Raw genomic sequence first — 17,071 nt, 5'->3', positions numbered from 1 at the left:
ACTTGAGGCATTGCCCTAGCACCCCATAGGGGCGCTACCCCTTGACCTTGTCTTGGAGGCACTACCCCCAAACCCCTGTAGAAATAATCTGGAGGGAAATCCCACTAAATAAACCTCTAAGTCTGATTAGGCTCCATATCATAACAAACTAAGCCATAAATGCAACATATAAGTATAGACTGCTTACAACAATGCACAACTTAAAGATGCAATAAGTCATCACACATATGCAAATCAAACTATGATAACTATATCATCATGAGACCAATTTAAAATATGAACTCAATATACAATGACATCAAATCCAAATCTCCAAAATATGCAATATCATAAACTCACAATGTGACCATAGGTAATATTTATCATAAACCATTTAGATAAATATATTACCAAATAAATCATGCAAAACTTGCATCAAATTCAAACCAATGTGTAGATCTCTCCAAGATCTTTTTGTTGACTACTTGAAGTCCAAAATTTGACTCTGTATGCCCATGTTATGCTCTAATCTATGCTCAAAATAAACAACATCTAACTTTTGGGCTCTTAGAACCTAAAAATATGTCAAAATCATAGAATCAAACCTATACCAAGTTGTAGTGCTTTGAATTAGCTTTCCAACAACTGTAACAAGTCTAAAATCCAATATCCTACGAGAATGTTATGGTCATTTTGCTAAGACAATCTTTTTACCATTTTCACTATAAAAAAATTTAAGGTGACAAAAATTCTAACGAGATTAAATTTTTAACTTCATAATGGTTTTTGACACTTGAGTGCCAATACACTTAACTACTTTCTATATTGGAGCTGAGTACACCATGTATGCTGAGCCACAACAAATGCTGAGTCAGGAAAGACTTCAGGTGCTGAGTGAAGATTAGGTGATGAGTGAAGAATAGATGTCGAGTGACTTTAAGTACCGAGTAGAATAAAGGGCCGAGTGATATTCAAGTGTCGAGTCATAGATGATGTTGAGTATTACAAAAATGAAACAAGTGTCAAGTAAGCCAGTTTTTTTTAGATGCTGAGTTATCTAGGAAACAACATGTGCCGAGCGTCAGCAATGCTTCAGGAGTCGAGTAGCTCAGAATATCAGCATAAGAGTTTGTAATTGCACAAACTATGATGCAAACAGTTTTTGTAGCCGACATAAGGTAAATCACGAAGGATTAAATGATAAGATCAAATCTTTTATCTTTCCTATGCCATCTACATGTAGCCAATAAAAAAAATGATGAAGGCATGCAACCAATGGAAGAAGTGCAAAATAATAAGCAGAAAATAGAGATTGAATATGGATCGTAGATCCATACCTAACCCTAAATCCTCAAATGTCTTTATAAGGAAGATGAAATTTTATTGTAAAATATATGAGTGGATATACAAGGGTGTATGAGGAAATCTACTTTCAGAACAAGGGTTATCAGATCACAAAGGATCAAGATCAGAGAAAGCAGAACAAGTGCCTGCATTCATCAATCAAGGATTGTAATCTATCAGGTTCATTGTACCTAATACTTTCTAGCAATTGTATTAGAATGAAAATCCTATGGTGATAGGTTGGCTTAACAGCTATTTCGTAGATCTTTTAAATAGGTGATTAAATCCTTTAACAGGGTGACACTTCATGTAAAGTGTTTGCAAATCCTCTAACCAGGTCACTATTAATACAGTGTAAAGCCTTTAATAGGGTAGACCATCAGAAGTGGTTGAACAATATTGCTACAGTAATTTTTGTGGGTATCATCCCCACCCTAGTTTTACCTTCTTATTCTTGGAGGGTTTATGGGTTACCAAATTCCATTGTTATGTGTTTTTGATGCATGTCTTAATTTCATGTTTACCTGATATATTTACATGCATGCAATTTACTTTCAGTTAAAAGTTTTATTGGTTAAAGTTTGATACTTATGATTCACCCCCCCCTCTCATTAGTATTATTCCTATTTGAATATTCCAACAATTGGTATCAAAGTGTGCAGGTTCTCATAAGGAAAAGTTTGACAACTTGGAGAAAAAGATCTAAAGATGGAAGTTTTCAAACTTGGAAAGATCATTGAAAACCAGGTGATTGATGTGCATCTCGCTCTACAAAAAGTAGAGGAAGCAAGAGTGGAATTAAGAAAATCCTTAAAGAGAAGAAAGGAGATAGCCATAGCTGAAAATGATATACACTACAAAGAGGTTGATACCACACAAGTGATTGTCAATGGAGACACTAAAGAATTTGATGCAGCAATAGCAGAACTGATGGAGAAAAACAAAGTTCAAGCAGAGGAGATAAGATCTCTCAAGATGGAACATGAATCACAGGCCATAATATTATGTGAAATCACTGAACAAAAGAAAAGAGTAGTTGAGGATAAAGTCATGATGGAAAATGACAAAAGAAATCTTGCAAACAGACTTGAAGAAAAATGTACTGAATTGACAAGGATCTCAAACATGTAGATGGATACACTTGCCCAAATGATGAACCTTCATCATGAACTCAATGTGAAAGATATTGAGATCTCTACTTTGAAGATGCAGAATGAATTGAACAGAGAAAAAGAGGTAGCAGAGAATCTCAACAAGTCAAGTGAAGCCATCAAGTATTTTGAACAATTGATAAAAATCCCAAGATCCACCCATGATACATCAGGACTTGGATACAACAGCACGAAAGTTGGAGAATCATCAAAGAGTGCTAAACAAAGAAGTGACAAAGGTAAGAATTCAAAACCCACTTGTCATTACTATAATAAGAAGGGGCATACTGCTAATGTTTGCAGGAGTAGAAGATTCATTCAATCAAACACACCCAAGAGTAAGAGTTTCTATCACAAGTGCAACATGCAAAGACATATGACACAAGATTGTAGATCCAATGTCTCAAGGACTCAGAGATTTGATGGACATTGCTACAATTACAAAAAGTATGGACATAGAGAATTTGAATGCAGATCAAAGCCTATATGGACATCAAATCAACCAGCAAAATCAAAAGGTAATGAAAGTCATTATCATTGGGATTACAACACCAGGCATAGATGTCACTATTGTCAAGAATATGGACATATACCCCAGAACTGCATAAGAACACATTTCAAAGGGAACTACAAGAGATGGTTGAACCAAACCACATGTTTCATTTGTCTGAAAACTGGTCATACCAACAAAAACTGTCCTACAAGGTCAAAGGCGCCCAAGACTGAAGAAAATAAAGGCAAAGAAAAGATTGATGTTGAAAAGATAAGAGGGAAAATGAATAAAACTTGGAAAAAGAAAGATGAGTGCAACACATCAAGTGGAGGGATCACTTCACCCAATGGGTCAAGTGATCACACTTCATCAAATTAAGTATGAGAAGTATACGGGACTGATATACAAAGCTATATCACACATCAGTCCCAAGACAAAGAAGCTATGCAAAGTATAAATCTACATAAAACAAGATGTCAAGACAAAATCTGAATGATAATTGCCAAGCTATCTTTGATACTGAGTAAAACTCCAACACATGTCGAGCTCCTAACAGCGATCGAGCTGATAACTGATGCCGAGTTGGTCAACTCCAATGGAAGCTGAGTAAAATAGAGATGTAGTGCAAGCTGAGTTAGGTTAAAATTTTTTAGAAACCGAGTTGGTAGTTGAGCATTTAATGCGATGAAAATAGGGTATATTATCACGATTTCAATCAGTTTTCCTCATCGCGATCAAAGAGCAAAGAAGAGGAAAAAGAGTAGAGCAACTTCATAGCAAGAATCCAGCACTTCAAGTAGATTGCAACCTCACTCAACACATTTTTTATCGATCTTGAGGTATTTTCATTTGTGCCGAGCTATGTAGTTTTATATTTCGTAAAACGAAAACCCTAGTTTGCATAAATGGCATCAAGTTCCAAGAAAATTGAGGACAAAGAGTCATTTGAAGTTCAATTAGTGTCAAATGAGGTCAAGCAACCCGAATTTCATCCCATACCTGAAGTTGCATACAAAAATGACCCAGCCGGAGCTCTCTCCCAAATACCCCCAAAAGTTGTAATGGTTCAAGACGTGAGGAAATGCTACAATTGTAAGATAGGTGCCCTAGGAGATATGGAAATAAGGCAAGCCTATGAGAAATTGTGCGTAGATGGAGTCTTGAAAGATGAATTCAAAATTGTAGAAAGAAAGGGTTTGACCCGAGTTTTGAACTTTTCCACCGTATTTAAGACAGAATGGGTTAGACTTGTGTTGAGCAGAATTCATGGTGGTAATCTATGGTTAGAGATATTCCCATCAAACTAACCAAAGAAATCATACATAGAGTAATAGGGTACCCAACCCTAGATCGGTTCAAAACCTTGAGAAGTGAATCGAAGGAGGTTATTGAAAAGAACATTGGTGCCCAGTGGAATAAAAGAGGAATGACAATTCACACCATACAGGATCCTCTTGTTAAATTTTTTGTTAGAGTCATCGCCCATAAGTTATACCAATCTAGTAGACTCAACAGTGTACCATGTATCGCAGTAGATGTAGGCTACAAATTGGTGAAAAAGGATCATACGTATGATCTTGCAGAACTGCAACTACAACAGATTAATGAAAACCTAGCTGCCATAAGAAGGACAAAGGGTACTCAATGCAAATTTGGAGCAATTCTAGTTTGTGTATTCTTTTGTGTTCAGAATGAGTTTCCCTCTTTTGGCAAAGTGACATGGAGGAATGATAGAACAATCATTGCCCAAATCAATGAATATATAGAACAAATGGGAGAAAAATTTGATACCCTGATGACAAGCTATTTTGAAGACTTCAAGAAATCCATGAAACAAAGGGTGAGAATACCAGTTTCTTTGGTAGAAGAACATGTTAATGATATATGCTTCTTGGTTGATATTGACTTCACATAAATCAAAGCAGAAATTCCAAGAGTGAGATGGCTAAGGCCATTTGGATATGAAATTAATGTTGATGAGGCATCTACAACAATAATTGCATTATTGGCAGAAGAAACAGATAAAAGTGCTCCGCATTTTGGCACTTATGATGTAGTAAGGTCTCAAATAAACATGGAATTAAAGACTGCTTCAACATTAAAGAAGAAAGACAAATTGTTAAAGAAGATTAAGAAGAAATTTGGTGAAAAAATTGAGGCTGAATCAGAAGAAGAAGAAGATGATAATGATGATGAAGATGAGCAAGAACAAGGCCCAATGGAATTAACTCAAGGCCTAGGTGAAGACAAGGAAGAAGGTGCAAAAGATAAAGAAGCCAAGGAAGCACCAACTAAAGCTGAGTCAAAGAAAAGAAAGGCAATAGAACAGCCTCTAGCTTAGCAGAAATCAAAGAAATTTGCCATGCCATCACCTCAAAAGCCTACAACATGAGCTACAAGAAGGGCCTCCACTCAAAAGGCTAAAGAGGAAGTTACAAAGAAGAAACAAATCAAGAAAACACAAGAAGAGCCAAGGAAAAGAAGACGATAGGTGGCTCAACCTGATATTGATGAAGAAGATCAATTTGAAAAGCTAAGCCATTCTATAGTTGATATTTTATGTAAAAAGATTGGAAATGGTGATTTAAGCAACTTAAATAAAGTTGATTTTAATAAGTTTACCAAAGAAGAATATAATAGGATAGAAGAAATAGTTTATGGAATGATGGCATAGTTCAAGTACACTTCACTTGAACTAGATGGACAATTGCCAAAAGAACTATCTAAAATTGTAGAAGATAGATGGCATTTTTGTTTGAAAATGGAGAAGGAGATGAGGGAATCAACCTTAGCAAGTGTATTGCCAAATTTAACTAGGGAACAAGTAAAGAATCTAGTCAAAAAGCATAATAATAGGTTTACACCTAAATACAGGGCATTCTTCATACTCCAAAATAGGATGGAAGAAATTGTTCAAAGAACACTGAAATCATGGAAAAACTTGTACAAGAAAATTGAAGATTTTTTGAAGATGAATACAAGGAAGAAGCTATTGCTCCACCAAAAGAGAGGAGAAAAAGGAGAGAAGAGAAGACAGTAGTAGAGAAGGGAGAAGAAGAAAAGAAGGTAGAAGAAGAAAAAAAGGTAGAAGAAGAGAAGAAGGAAGAAGGAAAGAAAGATGGAGAGGAGGAAGAGACACAAAAATAAGATATAATAGCAATAGCTAAGCAAGAGCAGCAACCAGATCGAAGTGTGCAAGACACACAAATGCCACCCTCTAGCCCTCCTCATGTATCCATCACACCTGCAGAGATTGTAACTATTATTGATGTTCCTAACACTTCTGATCAGAATATCAATTCATTAACTGCAAAAGATCTCAAAAGAACCCTTGACCAATCTACACAACAAGCAATATTATGTGCAGATCCAGTATTGGTCAGTATGGATGAATTGCAAAAACTAGTAGAAAGCACAGTTAAAGATAAGGTGAATCCACAAGAACCACCTTCCATCATCTCTATAGCTACTAGTGGTCCACTTCAGATGCCAACAGTTATTTCAACAGACATAGTTGATACTACAATACAGAAGTCAAGTGCAACTGTAGAAAAACAAGCAAAACAAACAAAACAAATAGGATAGACTATTACATCTGATCCTACAGCACAAACATAAGGTGCACTTCCTAAGATTACCATAATTGATCAAGATAGAAGACAACAGGAGGAGAAAATAGTGGAAACCCCTAAAGAGCAGGAGGCAATACAAACATTAATAAATTTGCCTACCTTGGGAACTCCTTCACACCAACCATTGCAAATATTTGTACCAACATCTAGTACTACAAAGGTTGCAAGGGTATTTCACTATGGAGACCCTAAATTAGATGAGGAGAGAGTCATACCAAGTTATGACTCAAAAACTATAACCATTGATCAAATAAATGAGGTGTAGGAAGCACTAAATAGGAGAAAGAGACAAGAGATACTCAGGAAGGAGTATAAACAAAAGCAAACACTACATGAGATTAAGGACATCTTTATGGATGCTTTCAGTTTGCAATCACCAGATGAGTCAAAGCATAGCACGAAGCAATTGACAGATATTATTGACCAGGTGACAAATGAAGACCAAGAGACAAATGCAAAACTTATGGAATGGTCTGAAAGAAAATTCCAGGGAAAAGTAAACAAGAAAATATCAAGTCAAATTGCCCTTTCCCAGGTTGAATTGGCAAAGCTAATTGACAAAGTGAAAAAGGTACTTGAGAATATATTCTCATTGTACAAAAAGTTGTGTGACTTTTCATACTTCACATAGGAGACAAGCCAAAAGATAATGAGCTTGGAAACAAATTTAAATATTTCTAGCATGCAGCTACCTAAAGATCTAGCTCAAAGTGAGAAGCATTTTACCCAGATGCTTCATACTCAAAAGGAAATAGTTGTGTTAACAGCAGAAGAAGCCAATATCAAGGCAAAATTAATACAGCTCCAGTCCTCCATTACCCCACATTTAGAAATACTCCATAAAGAGCAAGTCTATGCTGAAACTGTTCTCAAGAAAGACCCTAATCTTTCTACATCAGATGGACTTATTCATCTTGCTGCAGAGACTGCCATCCAGCATAAGTCACTAGAAATTGCCTTAAACAATTGGGATGCAGCTCTCAGGATGATTATGGAGGTAAACAACACATTTTTGGCTAAATATGGTCTTAACCCTTAAACATTCTTTGACATAAGTGTCAAAAAAGGGAGAGAAGAAAAGAGACATATTTTTACCGTACAGGTAAATAGATCAACGCATACAGATAATGACCATGAATAGCAAAATAATATTCGCAATAGTAAATGAATGATAATTTACAATGATCTCGGATGGGATATAAATACTACCGCCGAACTTTCCTGAAGGAGTCTGTCGGCCACCATTATTCTATCCGCTACAAAATATTTACCGTCGGCTACAGAAACATCGTCGGACCGTCGACTACAAAAACACTACCGGAGCCATCCAGTCGGCTAACACCATCCCCCCCAAAAAAAATAGTCGTCTCCTGACGACTTACAAAATTAGGAGACAACTTATAGACTACAGAAAAACTAGAGAGTAGGAGGCATCCCAGAAGTGTGGTGCTGGCGACATAACTCATACACCTATTCTGTCCTGATGCGGAGATCTGTCTGGATCTGAGAGTTGACTTCGACGGCCTCCTTTAGAAGAAGTGTTGCGTCCATGGCCTGCGTCCTAGTTAACTGCATCTCATGCTTAGTCGCATCCTTATCTCAAACCGTTGCCTCTGTACTTTGCTTAGCCAAGTCCTTCTCTTGCACCGTGGCTGCCAAATCTACCAATAGTGTTGCCCGCTCTATGGCCCATGCTACCTGCTGGTTGGCCAAGTCGGTGGCTAGTTTCTGTCTAGCCTCAGTCTTAGCTGCGAATGATCGCTCTACTGCAACCCTGTTTGCCTTCGCACACTGATGACCGTAGTAAACATATTTTTACAGTCCCACAACCTCATGTGCCAGCTTCATCATAGGAGTGTCAATGGGTCCCAATTCTGGCTCCGTGGCCCAATCTTCCAGCATCTCAGCTATCTCCGTTGCTGGCCAGCCCCTGTCTATAAAGCAAGTCTCCAATCGCTGAGGACAAATCCCACGGATATATGCTCTGATCAAGTGCCACTCCCTCTGCTGAGTCAAGGCCTGAATTGCCACATCATGGCCCTTCTTCAATGCAAATTTCATAGTCCTAAGGTAATCTCGGCACCTGTCCTCATCTGACCCATAGTCCTCCTTGGCGAAGGCCTCCAATGACCATTCTGCATCACTGTTTCCCTCCTCGTCAGCGGGAGCCATGCCCACATCTAGTGCCGATGTCTGTGTTGTTGGCACAACCACAACATGTGGCATTCCCTCCTCCTGAAGTGGAGGCTAGGGTTCCGCTGGCCATGTTTCTGAACACCTAGGAGACTGAATGGAGGGACCCCGCTTCGCCGGAGTGAGTCGGAACTACTGCCTCAGAAACTCACTAGCTCCATCCATCACCTCTGGTTGGTCGACCTGCGCAAGCTCCATGTTCATCTTTGATATTGGTTGTGTTGTCTCGGCTTCGATACTGGTTGTGCTGTCTCAGCCTCTGCTAAAAAAGATGATGAAACGATGACCACTGCATCACAATCAATGACCTCCAACTGAACCTGCGGCTCAGACTGTAGTAGTGGTGACTGTGCGACAGTGACATCCGCTGGTGCAACTGGAATCACCTCCACTACAGCTGTCGGCAGTGGCTCGGCAACTATCCATGGAACGACATCCATTACTGCGTGTGGAACCACCTCTGCCACTGTCTGTGGGACATCTACCTCCGCTGGAGGAGTCATAAGAACCGGGGCATGGCGCTGACCAAAGGCCGGAATGATTGTCGAAGAGGTAGTCAAGTGTGTTGAAGTTGACAGATGAGGCAGGGTAAAGAATGTGGGCCACTACCTACTGTCTCACCGTCAACTTTAGCCGATGTGCTCTCCTCTTCTTCCACAGATTCAGCCCCATCACTCATCGAAGTGCCCTCCCGTCTGCTATCTATCTCTCCGAAAGGGGCTAATTCGCTGAGTACTTTCTTGTGGCCAGCTCTTGACCTTCCTATATCTAGGTGTCACCAGTAGAATATGGGAGGCTCCCCGTCTGCCAACTTGCCCCGTAGAGGAGCCTCAAAGCCATCCATTGGGATCTGGTTAGCTATTGCCTCTAGAAACAACTCGATGGCATGGTGCGGCATGAAAAATGTTCGATGTTGGAGCGTCATGAATTCTTCCATCCTGTCGGCAAGCACTGAGGCCCAATCATATACCACTCCCTATATAATACCATTCATAAACACAATCTATTTCAATGCGATATCTGAAGCTTGGGTGGCACTTGTCAACCTGCTTTTGATGACGTCCATGATACAATGCCAATGACCCTCTCGAATAAAGTCCCTACGAAGCCCTCTGCACCTTGTCCCCTGAACTCTTGCCTCCCTCTCCATGGGTGTAAGGTCCCTGCATACTAGAGCTATCCAATGCTCCTTTCGTTCCTATGACATTTTATGATTGTTTATTTCCACTTTCTTCCCGCCAGGGCCAGGAATGTCGAAGACCCTGGTGAAATCTCTCGATTTAAAGGACACCGTCATCCATTGCTTTTTGTACAAGAATGTACTTGTTCTGCTCTGGACACTATATGTCTCTATCATGGTGTGCAATACTGATTCGAACATCTGAATGGAAAAGATGAGAGGCTGAATAGCCCAATGTACCTGTGCCTGCATCAAAATTTGTTTAATCTGGTCTACCTCTAGGGTCTCCTGCCACCACTTCTAGCATTCGCTTCCACTAAGACTCTCAAACTGGACAATGAGATAAGTGAGTTCTTCCTTGGTCTTCTATTTCTTGCTACTGGAACCAGAGCGGCCTGCAACTCAAATTCTCGACGCCAAAACTCTTGAATTCTTCTCCATATTTGCTACCAACTGACTTTTCCATGGCTTCCGCTTGCCCGCTGACTCCATGCAGAAAAATGGTTTATTCCTCCTATTGCATGCAAGCCAAACCAATGAAGTGCTAGCTAAATAACCATCCGCGTAGTTCCATCCATGGAAGGGAAAAAATGAGCCGCAGAAGAGCTTCACACCATGCACCGGCTATTTAAATTTCCCACGGAGAAACTCTGACTGACGGAGGAGGTTGAAGTTTCTTAACCCGTGGCTATTCTCTTTTCTACCCATGGCCCCTATGGTGGAGACGTGATGGCTTGAGAGCCTGCGAGACTTTATCTTCTTCTCTCACGGACCATTAGTTTCAATTCCTCTCTCTACCTTCGTGACCAAACTTTCGCTGACTGCCACTACAATCTCATAAACTTCTGTGCACTTTTGTAAGAAGAACTGAATGAGACAACCCCCTCAATTGAATATCATCAGATTTTTGACAATCTGTATTCGGACTGCAAAGCAAATTATTCCCACCATGCTGCAAAGTAATAAGTTTTCTCCTGAAAATGCGACGGCTCTTGAAAATACGATGGAGCATGACTAAGTTTTTCTTCTTGTCCGTCGTCAGGGAATTCAGACCATCCTCATGGTTTCCATGGTCATGGGAGAGTTGAATGAAGACACCCTTATCTGCCTATGTGAAACTAAAGCTTGACAAAAACCAATTTTCAACTGTGCGTCAATGAATTTCCATACCCTGTTTCATAGCTCTGAATTTACCATTAGCTTGGAGATCGCTTGTTTGCTGCATTTGCTTAAAATTTTCCAAAGCTCAACCCTGCAAATTTGACAATGATTGTGTTCCTTGAGACAACATTTGCTTTAGGCATTTCTTCAGCGGAAGCTGTTGCCCGCGGAAGCTTTTTTGTCTTCTTCGACGCCTGCGGAGCTTTATTTTCTTCGTGGAAGCTATTGCCCGTAGGGCCTCCGGCAGGTGTTGCCCGTGGGTAGACTTGCCCGCGGGACCTCCGGCAGGTGTTGCCCGTGGGGCCTCCGGGAGGTGTTGTCCATGGGTAGACTTGCCCGCGGAACCTTGGGCAGGTGTTGCCTGCGAGGCCTTTCTGCGGCTTCTTTCTCTTTTTTTTTTTTTTAATTATTATTATTATTTTTATTTTTTTTAATTTTTTTTTTTCAATTCCTCAAATAACAGGGGTACCTGGGGCATCTTTGGACGCCGCCGCCGCCAAAGAGTGCTGTACTGACGACAAGGAAGGATTCAATGATGGCGAGAACTTCCTTACACGATATGGTTTCAACTTGGATCCGTTAACTGGCTGAGCTATCTCCTATCCGTCCGAGGTTGCCAATTTCATTGCCCTAGTGTTACCAATTTCTTAGATCTGATATGGTCCAACCCATCGCACTTTGAATTTTCTTGGCTTGATTTCATTACGGCCGTCATACTTCAGTACTAACTGTCCCGGCTAAAATCTGCTACATTTCAGATGCTTATCATGCCAGAGTTTGCGTCTGTTCTGCGCCACTTCTGTTGCCCACTGTGCCAACAACCGTTTCTCCTCCAGTTTATTCAAATTATTCAATTGCTCTTGTAGGCTTCCGTCATCATCTAGTTTGTTTTCCAACGCTATTCGGAGACTTGGAATCATGAATTTTGTAGGGACCACTGCTTCCTGTCCAAACATTAACTGGAATGGTGTGTGTCCGGTCGTCACTTTGTATGTCGTGTGGTACGCCCAGAGGGCAGCAAGTAAGTTCTCTTCCCAATCCGCACCTTCCACCGCGCAAGATTTGTAGATGATGGATACCAAAATTTTATTGGTGGCCTCTACCTGCCCGTTTGCTCTTGGATAGTATGGACTCGACAGTGAATGATAAATCTTGAACTGAGTGGTGAGCATTCAAATAACATGATTAACAAAATGACCTCCCTTATCACTTGTTAATTGTAATGGGATTCTATACCTTGTGATGATCTGTTCATAAATAAATTTTGTGGTACTGACAGCCGAGTTATCTAGTAGCGCATGGGCCTCCACCCACTTGGTCAAGTACTCCGTTGCAACAATGATGTAGTGACACCGTCGAGTCTTGCTCACCCTCAGTGGTCCAATAAAATCTAGTCCCCATCGCTCAAAAAGTTTTTGCGCACGAGAGGGTTGAAGTGGCATGAAATCTCTCTTCAGCAGCTTCCCAGTCCATTGGCAAGTGTCACATCCGACGACCCATTCCCATGCATCATTGTACACCATCGGCCACCAGAGTCCTACGAGCAATATCTTCCGTGCAGTGGTGTCAGGCCCCATGTGTCCTCCTGCGAGACCCTCATGTGCTTCTTTTAAAACCTACGGTATCTCTTCTTCCAACACACACTGTCGAAGAATATGATCTAGCCCCATTTTGTAGAGCAACCCATTGATTAATTGAAATGTACAACTCCTGATTATCAACTTGAGCTTATCATTTGGTGACATCCCCATGGGAAAATGTCCTGTTGAGAGGTATTCACCAATATTCCTGTACCATTCCGACAACACCCCAATCTGAAACAGCTGTGCGTCAGGGAAGTCGTCATTCACACCATCTGCTAGTTCCCCTGTTTTGATCCGTGACAGGTGGTCAGCACTAACGTGTTTCTTTCTTGGCCGGACAATGATTTTGAAAGTAAATTCCTGCAATAGTAGCAACCATCGGCTGATCCTCCCTTGGATGACGGGTTTGTTAATCATGTACAACAGGGCCTGGTGATCAACATAAAACACAAACGGTGTAGCAAGCAAATAATGGCAAAATTTTTGCACAGCATAAACCATTCCCAAAGCTTCTCTTTCAGTCATGTTGTAGTTCCACTCGGCCTTTGATAGCAATCGACTGGCAAAGTATATTGGATGATCTAATCCATGATTACCAGTTTGTGCCAGGGTTGCGCCGATCGCATAATTGGAGGCATCCACATGAACATGAAACTCTTTATTCCAATCCAGATATGCCAAGATGGGTGTCGTAGCCAATCGTACCTTTAGCCCTTCAAATGCCTCATCCTGCTCTTTCTCCCATCTAAATGCTTCTTCCTTGCATGTTAGCTTATCTAACGGCTTGTCAGGATCTGTCTTTAATCCTTCCTTACAGACAATGTGTCCGAGCAGTCTGCTGTGTGGAACCATGAATCGGCACTTCTTAAGGTTCAATGCTAGCCGGGCCCTGTGACATCTCTCCATACACTCACCAAGTGCTGCCAGGTGTCCGTCCTCTGTGCTAAATATTGACCAATCATCCAAGAAGGCCTTAAAATTTCCCACAGACATCTTGTCAAAGATATGCAGTATAATCTGCTGGAATGTGGCCAGTGCATTACACAACCCAAAAGGCATCTGATTGTACGCGTAGACCCCATCTTCAACAACAAACGTCATCTTCAACTTATCTTCCTCTGCTATAGAAATCTGATTATATCCGGAGAACCCGTCCATAAAAGAGTAGATTTCATGTCCCGCGACCTCCTCCAGAATGCTATCTGTGAATGGAATCAAAAAAGGATCTTTGATTGTTACTGCATTCAGGCATCTGAAATCAATGCATATCCGGATCTGAATAGTATCCTTCTTTAAGGAAATGACTATTGGTGACACCCATTCACTGGTCTGTACCTTGAAGATAATACCAGCGTCCAACATCCGATTGATTTCCTCCATAACGCGTGTGGCATAGTTCTTATTCATCCTGTAAGGTCGCTTCCGTACAGGTACAGCTCCGTCCACCAACGGAATGCAGTGCACACACGATTCCAGTGGTACTCCTTTGAGGTCCTTGTATGTCCATGCAAACACATCCTTGTAGTCCATAAATATCTCGAATGCCACAGCCTTCAGTACTGGATCCCAATTATCTCCGACTAGTATGTTCTTCGGCTCTGCCTCGTCCCCCAAATTCATTGTTTGCAGTGGAGCTTCATTGTACTTAATTGTCTGTCCTTTACTGAATGCATGGGCGGGTGTAACATCCAACGGTGTCTCCCCCTCCTTTACTTTAGTAAACTCCTTTGGATATTCGTTCTCAATTGACAGAACATTACAGCTGTGAAATAATTCATAGTCCCCCATTTGCCAGTGATAAAGACTGTTGACAAAATCCAAGTTGTCATTCGTTGTTCCTCCGTCCAATCGGAGGACACCCTCCTGATCTGGTTCCATCCATCATCTACCTTCATCCTCCTCTCTGTCAGAATCTGATGATAGAGCCTCTTCCCGTACCATTTGGGTATGTAGATCAATGATGAATCAGTGGCCTTTACTTTCCAGGGATAAAGTGTTATTCTTCCAGTTGTGTTGAGCTCTTGCTTCGATAAGCCACTCGCAGCCCAGGATGGCATCATAGCCTTTCCTTTTCAATGGAATCACCACAAAATCCATGAGGAATGACTGGGTGCCAATTGTTATCGGTTGTGCCATGAGGATACCTAGTGGTTTAATTCCATGTTGATCAGCGGTCAGTAGCTGAAACCTGGGAGGCCACAATGTCGGCTGTCCAAGTTTCCTCCAAGTTTCTTTTGGCAATACATTTACGCCGGACCCTCCATCCACTATGGTGTCTGTGAGAACATGTCCAAGTATCCCCATCTCAACAACTGCAGGGTGTCGTCCTAATGTCAGCGCCAGCAGCATCTGGTCTTCTCCTCCCGTAAAAATTTCCTTTTCTTTCCGTCGACTTGGTTCTCCTGGTGACTTTTCCTTCTCGAGGCTTGCTTCTCCTACCATATTTGAAAAAGCAGATCGAAGTTGGGGCATGGTGAGAAGAAAATTATTTACCTTTACTTGCACCTGCCTTTGCAAAATTTATCGTACTATGTTTTGTTCTACAGAATTCCTTACTGAAGTGGCGGTGGTGTCCAAAGGTGTTACTGCTTGAGATACTCTACCAACCTCCACCTGTGCTGCCGCAAACTTCTTCTTTTCTTCGGCGGGGTCCGGGTATCCTTTTGCTTGTTGCCGCGTAATGGCCAGAACTTCCTCTTACTGGTTCCAACCATGATCAAGTTCACTTCATATTTTGGACATTTTGAGTCGTCGTGGTCGTTGGGTCCACACCATCAACACAATAGTTGAGGTGTATTTGCTTATGGACATTCCCGCGCAAAATGTCCCCACAAGTTACATGCTCTGTACTGAATAATTGGTCGTCCATTTGCATCATACTGAATCCAGCTTCTGCTTGTATTGGTATTATTATTGTTGTTATTTTGTCCACGCCGATTATTCCTGTAGCCTCCAGATGTGGCGCCGACGGCATTCATATTTCCATTACTACCTGACGGGGAGGCCTCCTGTGTGAGAAGCACCTATGGAGATCCTCTTGTTTTCATGTTAAAGGGGCAGTCCTTTGTTGAGTGTCCCATGATCTGACAGATGTCATAGAATTGGTTCTTTGAACACGATCCTTTAGTATGATCGTCGGTCTTACATTCTGTGCACCACAATTCATTACCTTTTGGCTCTTTTTGCATATTTTTAAACTCCATCATTCGAACCATATCCTTCTGTAAGGCACGAACCTTTTTGTTACTACCTTCGTCATCGTTGCTATCATCTCCAGCAGATTCGTCGTCATCAGAGTCAGAGGAGTTGGTTTTCTTCTTCTTTGTCTTCTGCACACTTTCAAGGTCCAGTGCTCTGTTATAAGCATCGGCATATGATGACGGTGGCACAATTTTCATCTTCCTCCACAATTTCGAGTGTAGGCTGTCCACAAACCATCTTTTCTGCAATCTGTCCGCTGGCTTGCTTTCCATTTTGTTTATTAAGTCTTTTAATCTCTTGGCATAGACGCAGACAATTTCGTGCTTCCCCTATTTTGTATTGAAAATCTCCGCTACAATTTCATTATTGTCCCGCAAGAGTTTAAATTCTGCCAGGAACTCTTTTTTAATCTTATCCTAGGTATCCAACTTCTGCGGATCCATATCTGAAAACCAATCAATTGTGACACCCCATAGGGTTGCAGGAAATTGCCTGGCCCATTCGTCGGCATCTATGATTCTATTTTCCCGCCAGATCGTCTCGCATGTCTTACAATGTCGGAGGGGGTTGGTTGTACCATCACCTTCAAATTTCGGCAACTTTTCTTTGGGTCTTGCCATAACTCTGGAGGTCTGCACTCCTACAGTGGTCGGCACTCCCACACCGGCAGTTTGAACTCCCACACTGGCGGTCTGCACTCCCACACTGGAGGTGTCGACAGTTGCAACCCTTGGTGAAGACGGAGGATCCTCCGAAATTTTTTCTCGCAGAAGTCTATCCTGGACGAAGAGGTCACTCTACGCTTGTGCTCCGTCGGCACTACGAGCCATGCGAGTTGATGCTCTCCCATCTGAATTTTCTTCCCTTGGCAAACACAAATTCAAGAACTCCTCCCATGCTTCTTCCACCAATTCCACCCGCTGCCGAGTCTCCTCCAACAATTCCTCCACACTTCGGTTTCCATCGGCAATCTTCTGAAATCTTCGTCGGTGTTCGGCTTGCTATGCTAGAATTAAATTCTCTTGCGCAATACGGATTCCATCTTTTCCCTTCACCTTATTTCGATCCTTGTTAAGCTGATTTGGCATTAATCTTGATTCCTCCCACCTTCCAGATTCATAAGGCAATGGCGCCAAATGTTTACCGTACAGGTA

At 41.5% G+C, this 17,071-nt stretch overlaps 1 protein-coding gene across 1 annotated transcript; it reads right to left on the bottom strand.

Annotated features, from left to right (window-relative positions):
• Positions 1-11,870: 11,870 nt before the first annotated feature.
• On the bottom strand, positions 11,871-12,710 carry LOC149567259 (uncharacterized). The gene is made up of 2 exons (XM_089816621.1): positions 12,407-12,710; positions 11,871-12,178 (listed from the first exon to the last, which is right to left on the bottom strand). The coding sequence occupies exons 1-2, from the start codon at positions 12,708-12,710 to the stop codon at positions 11,871-11,873; spliced, it is 612 nt and encodes a 203-aa protein (XP_089672747.1).
• Positions 12,711-17,071: the final 4,361 nt, after the last annotated feature.

The sequence above is a fragment of the Cupressus sempervirens genome, chromosome 3, assembly GCF_028749045.1.
Source record: "Cupressus sempervirens isolate cs-2001-9-10 chromosome 3, ASM2874904v1, whole genome shotgun sequence".
In the NCBI taxonomy this organism is placed as follows: domain Eukaryota; kingdom Viridiplantae; phylum Streptophyta; class Pinopsida; order Cupressales; family Cupressaceae; genus Cupressus; species Cupressus sempervirens.
The sequence above is the reverse complement of the archived record's forward strand: the minus strand, read 5'-3'. Positions and strand labels throughout refer to the sequence as shown.

Coding starts and splice junctions, on each gene's coding strand:
- LOC149567259 (XM_089816621.1), bottom strand. CDS start 12,710: ATGGGGCCTGACACCACTGCACGGAAGATATTGCTCGTAGGACTCTGG. Junction 12,179..12,406: donor ACTAGATAACTCGGCTGTCA/GTACCACAAAAT, acceptor GCGCGGTGGAAG/GTGCGGATTGGGAAGAGAAC.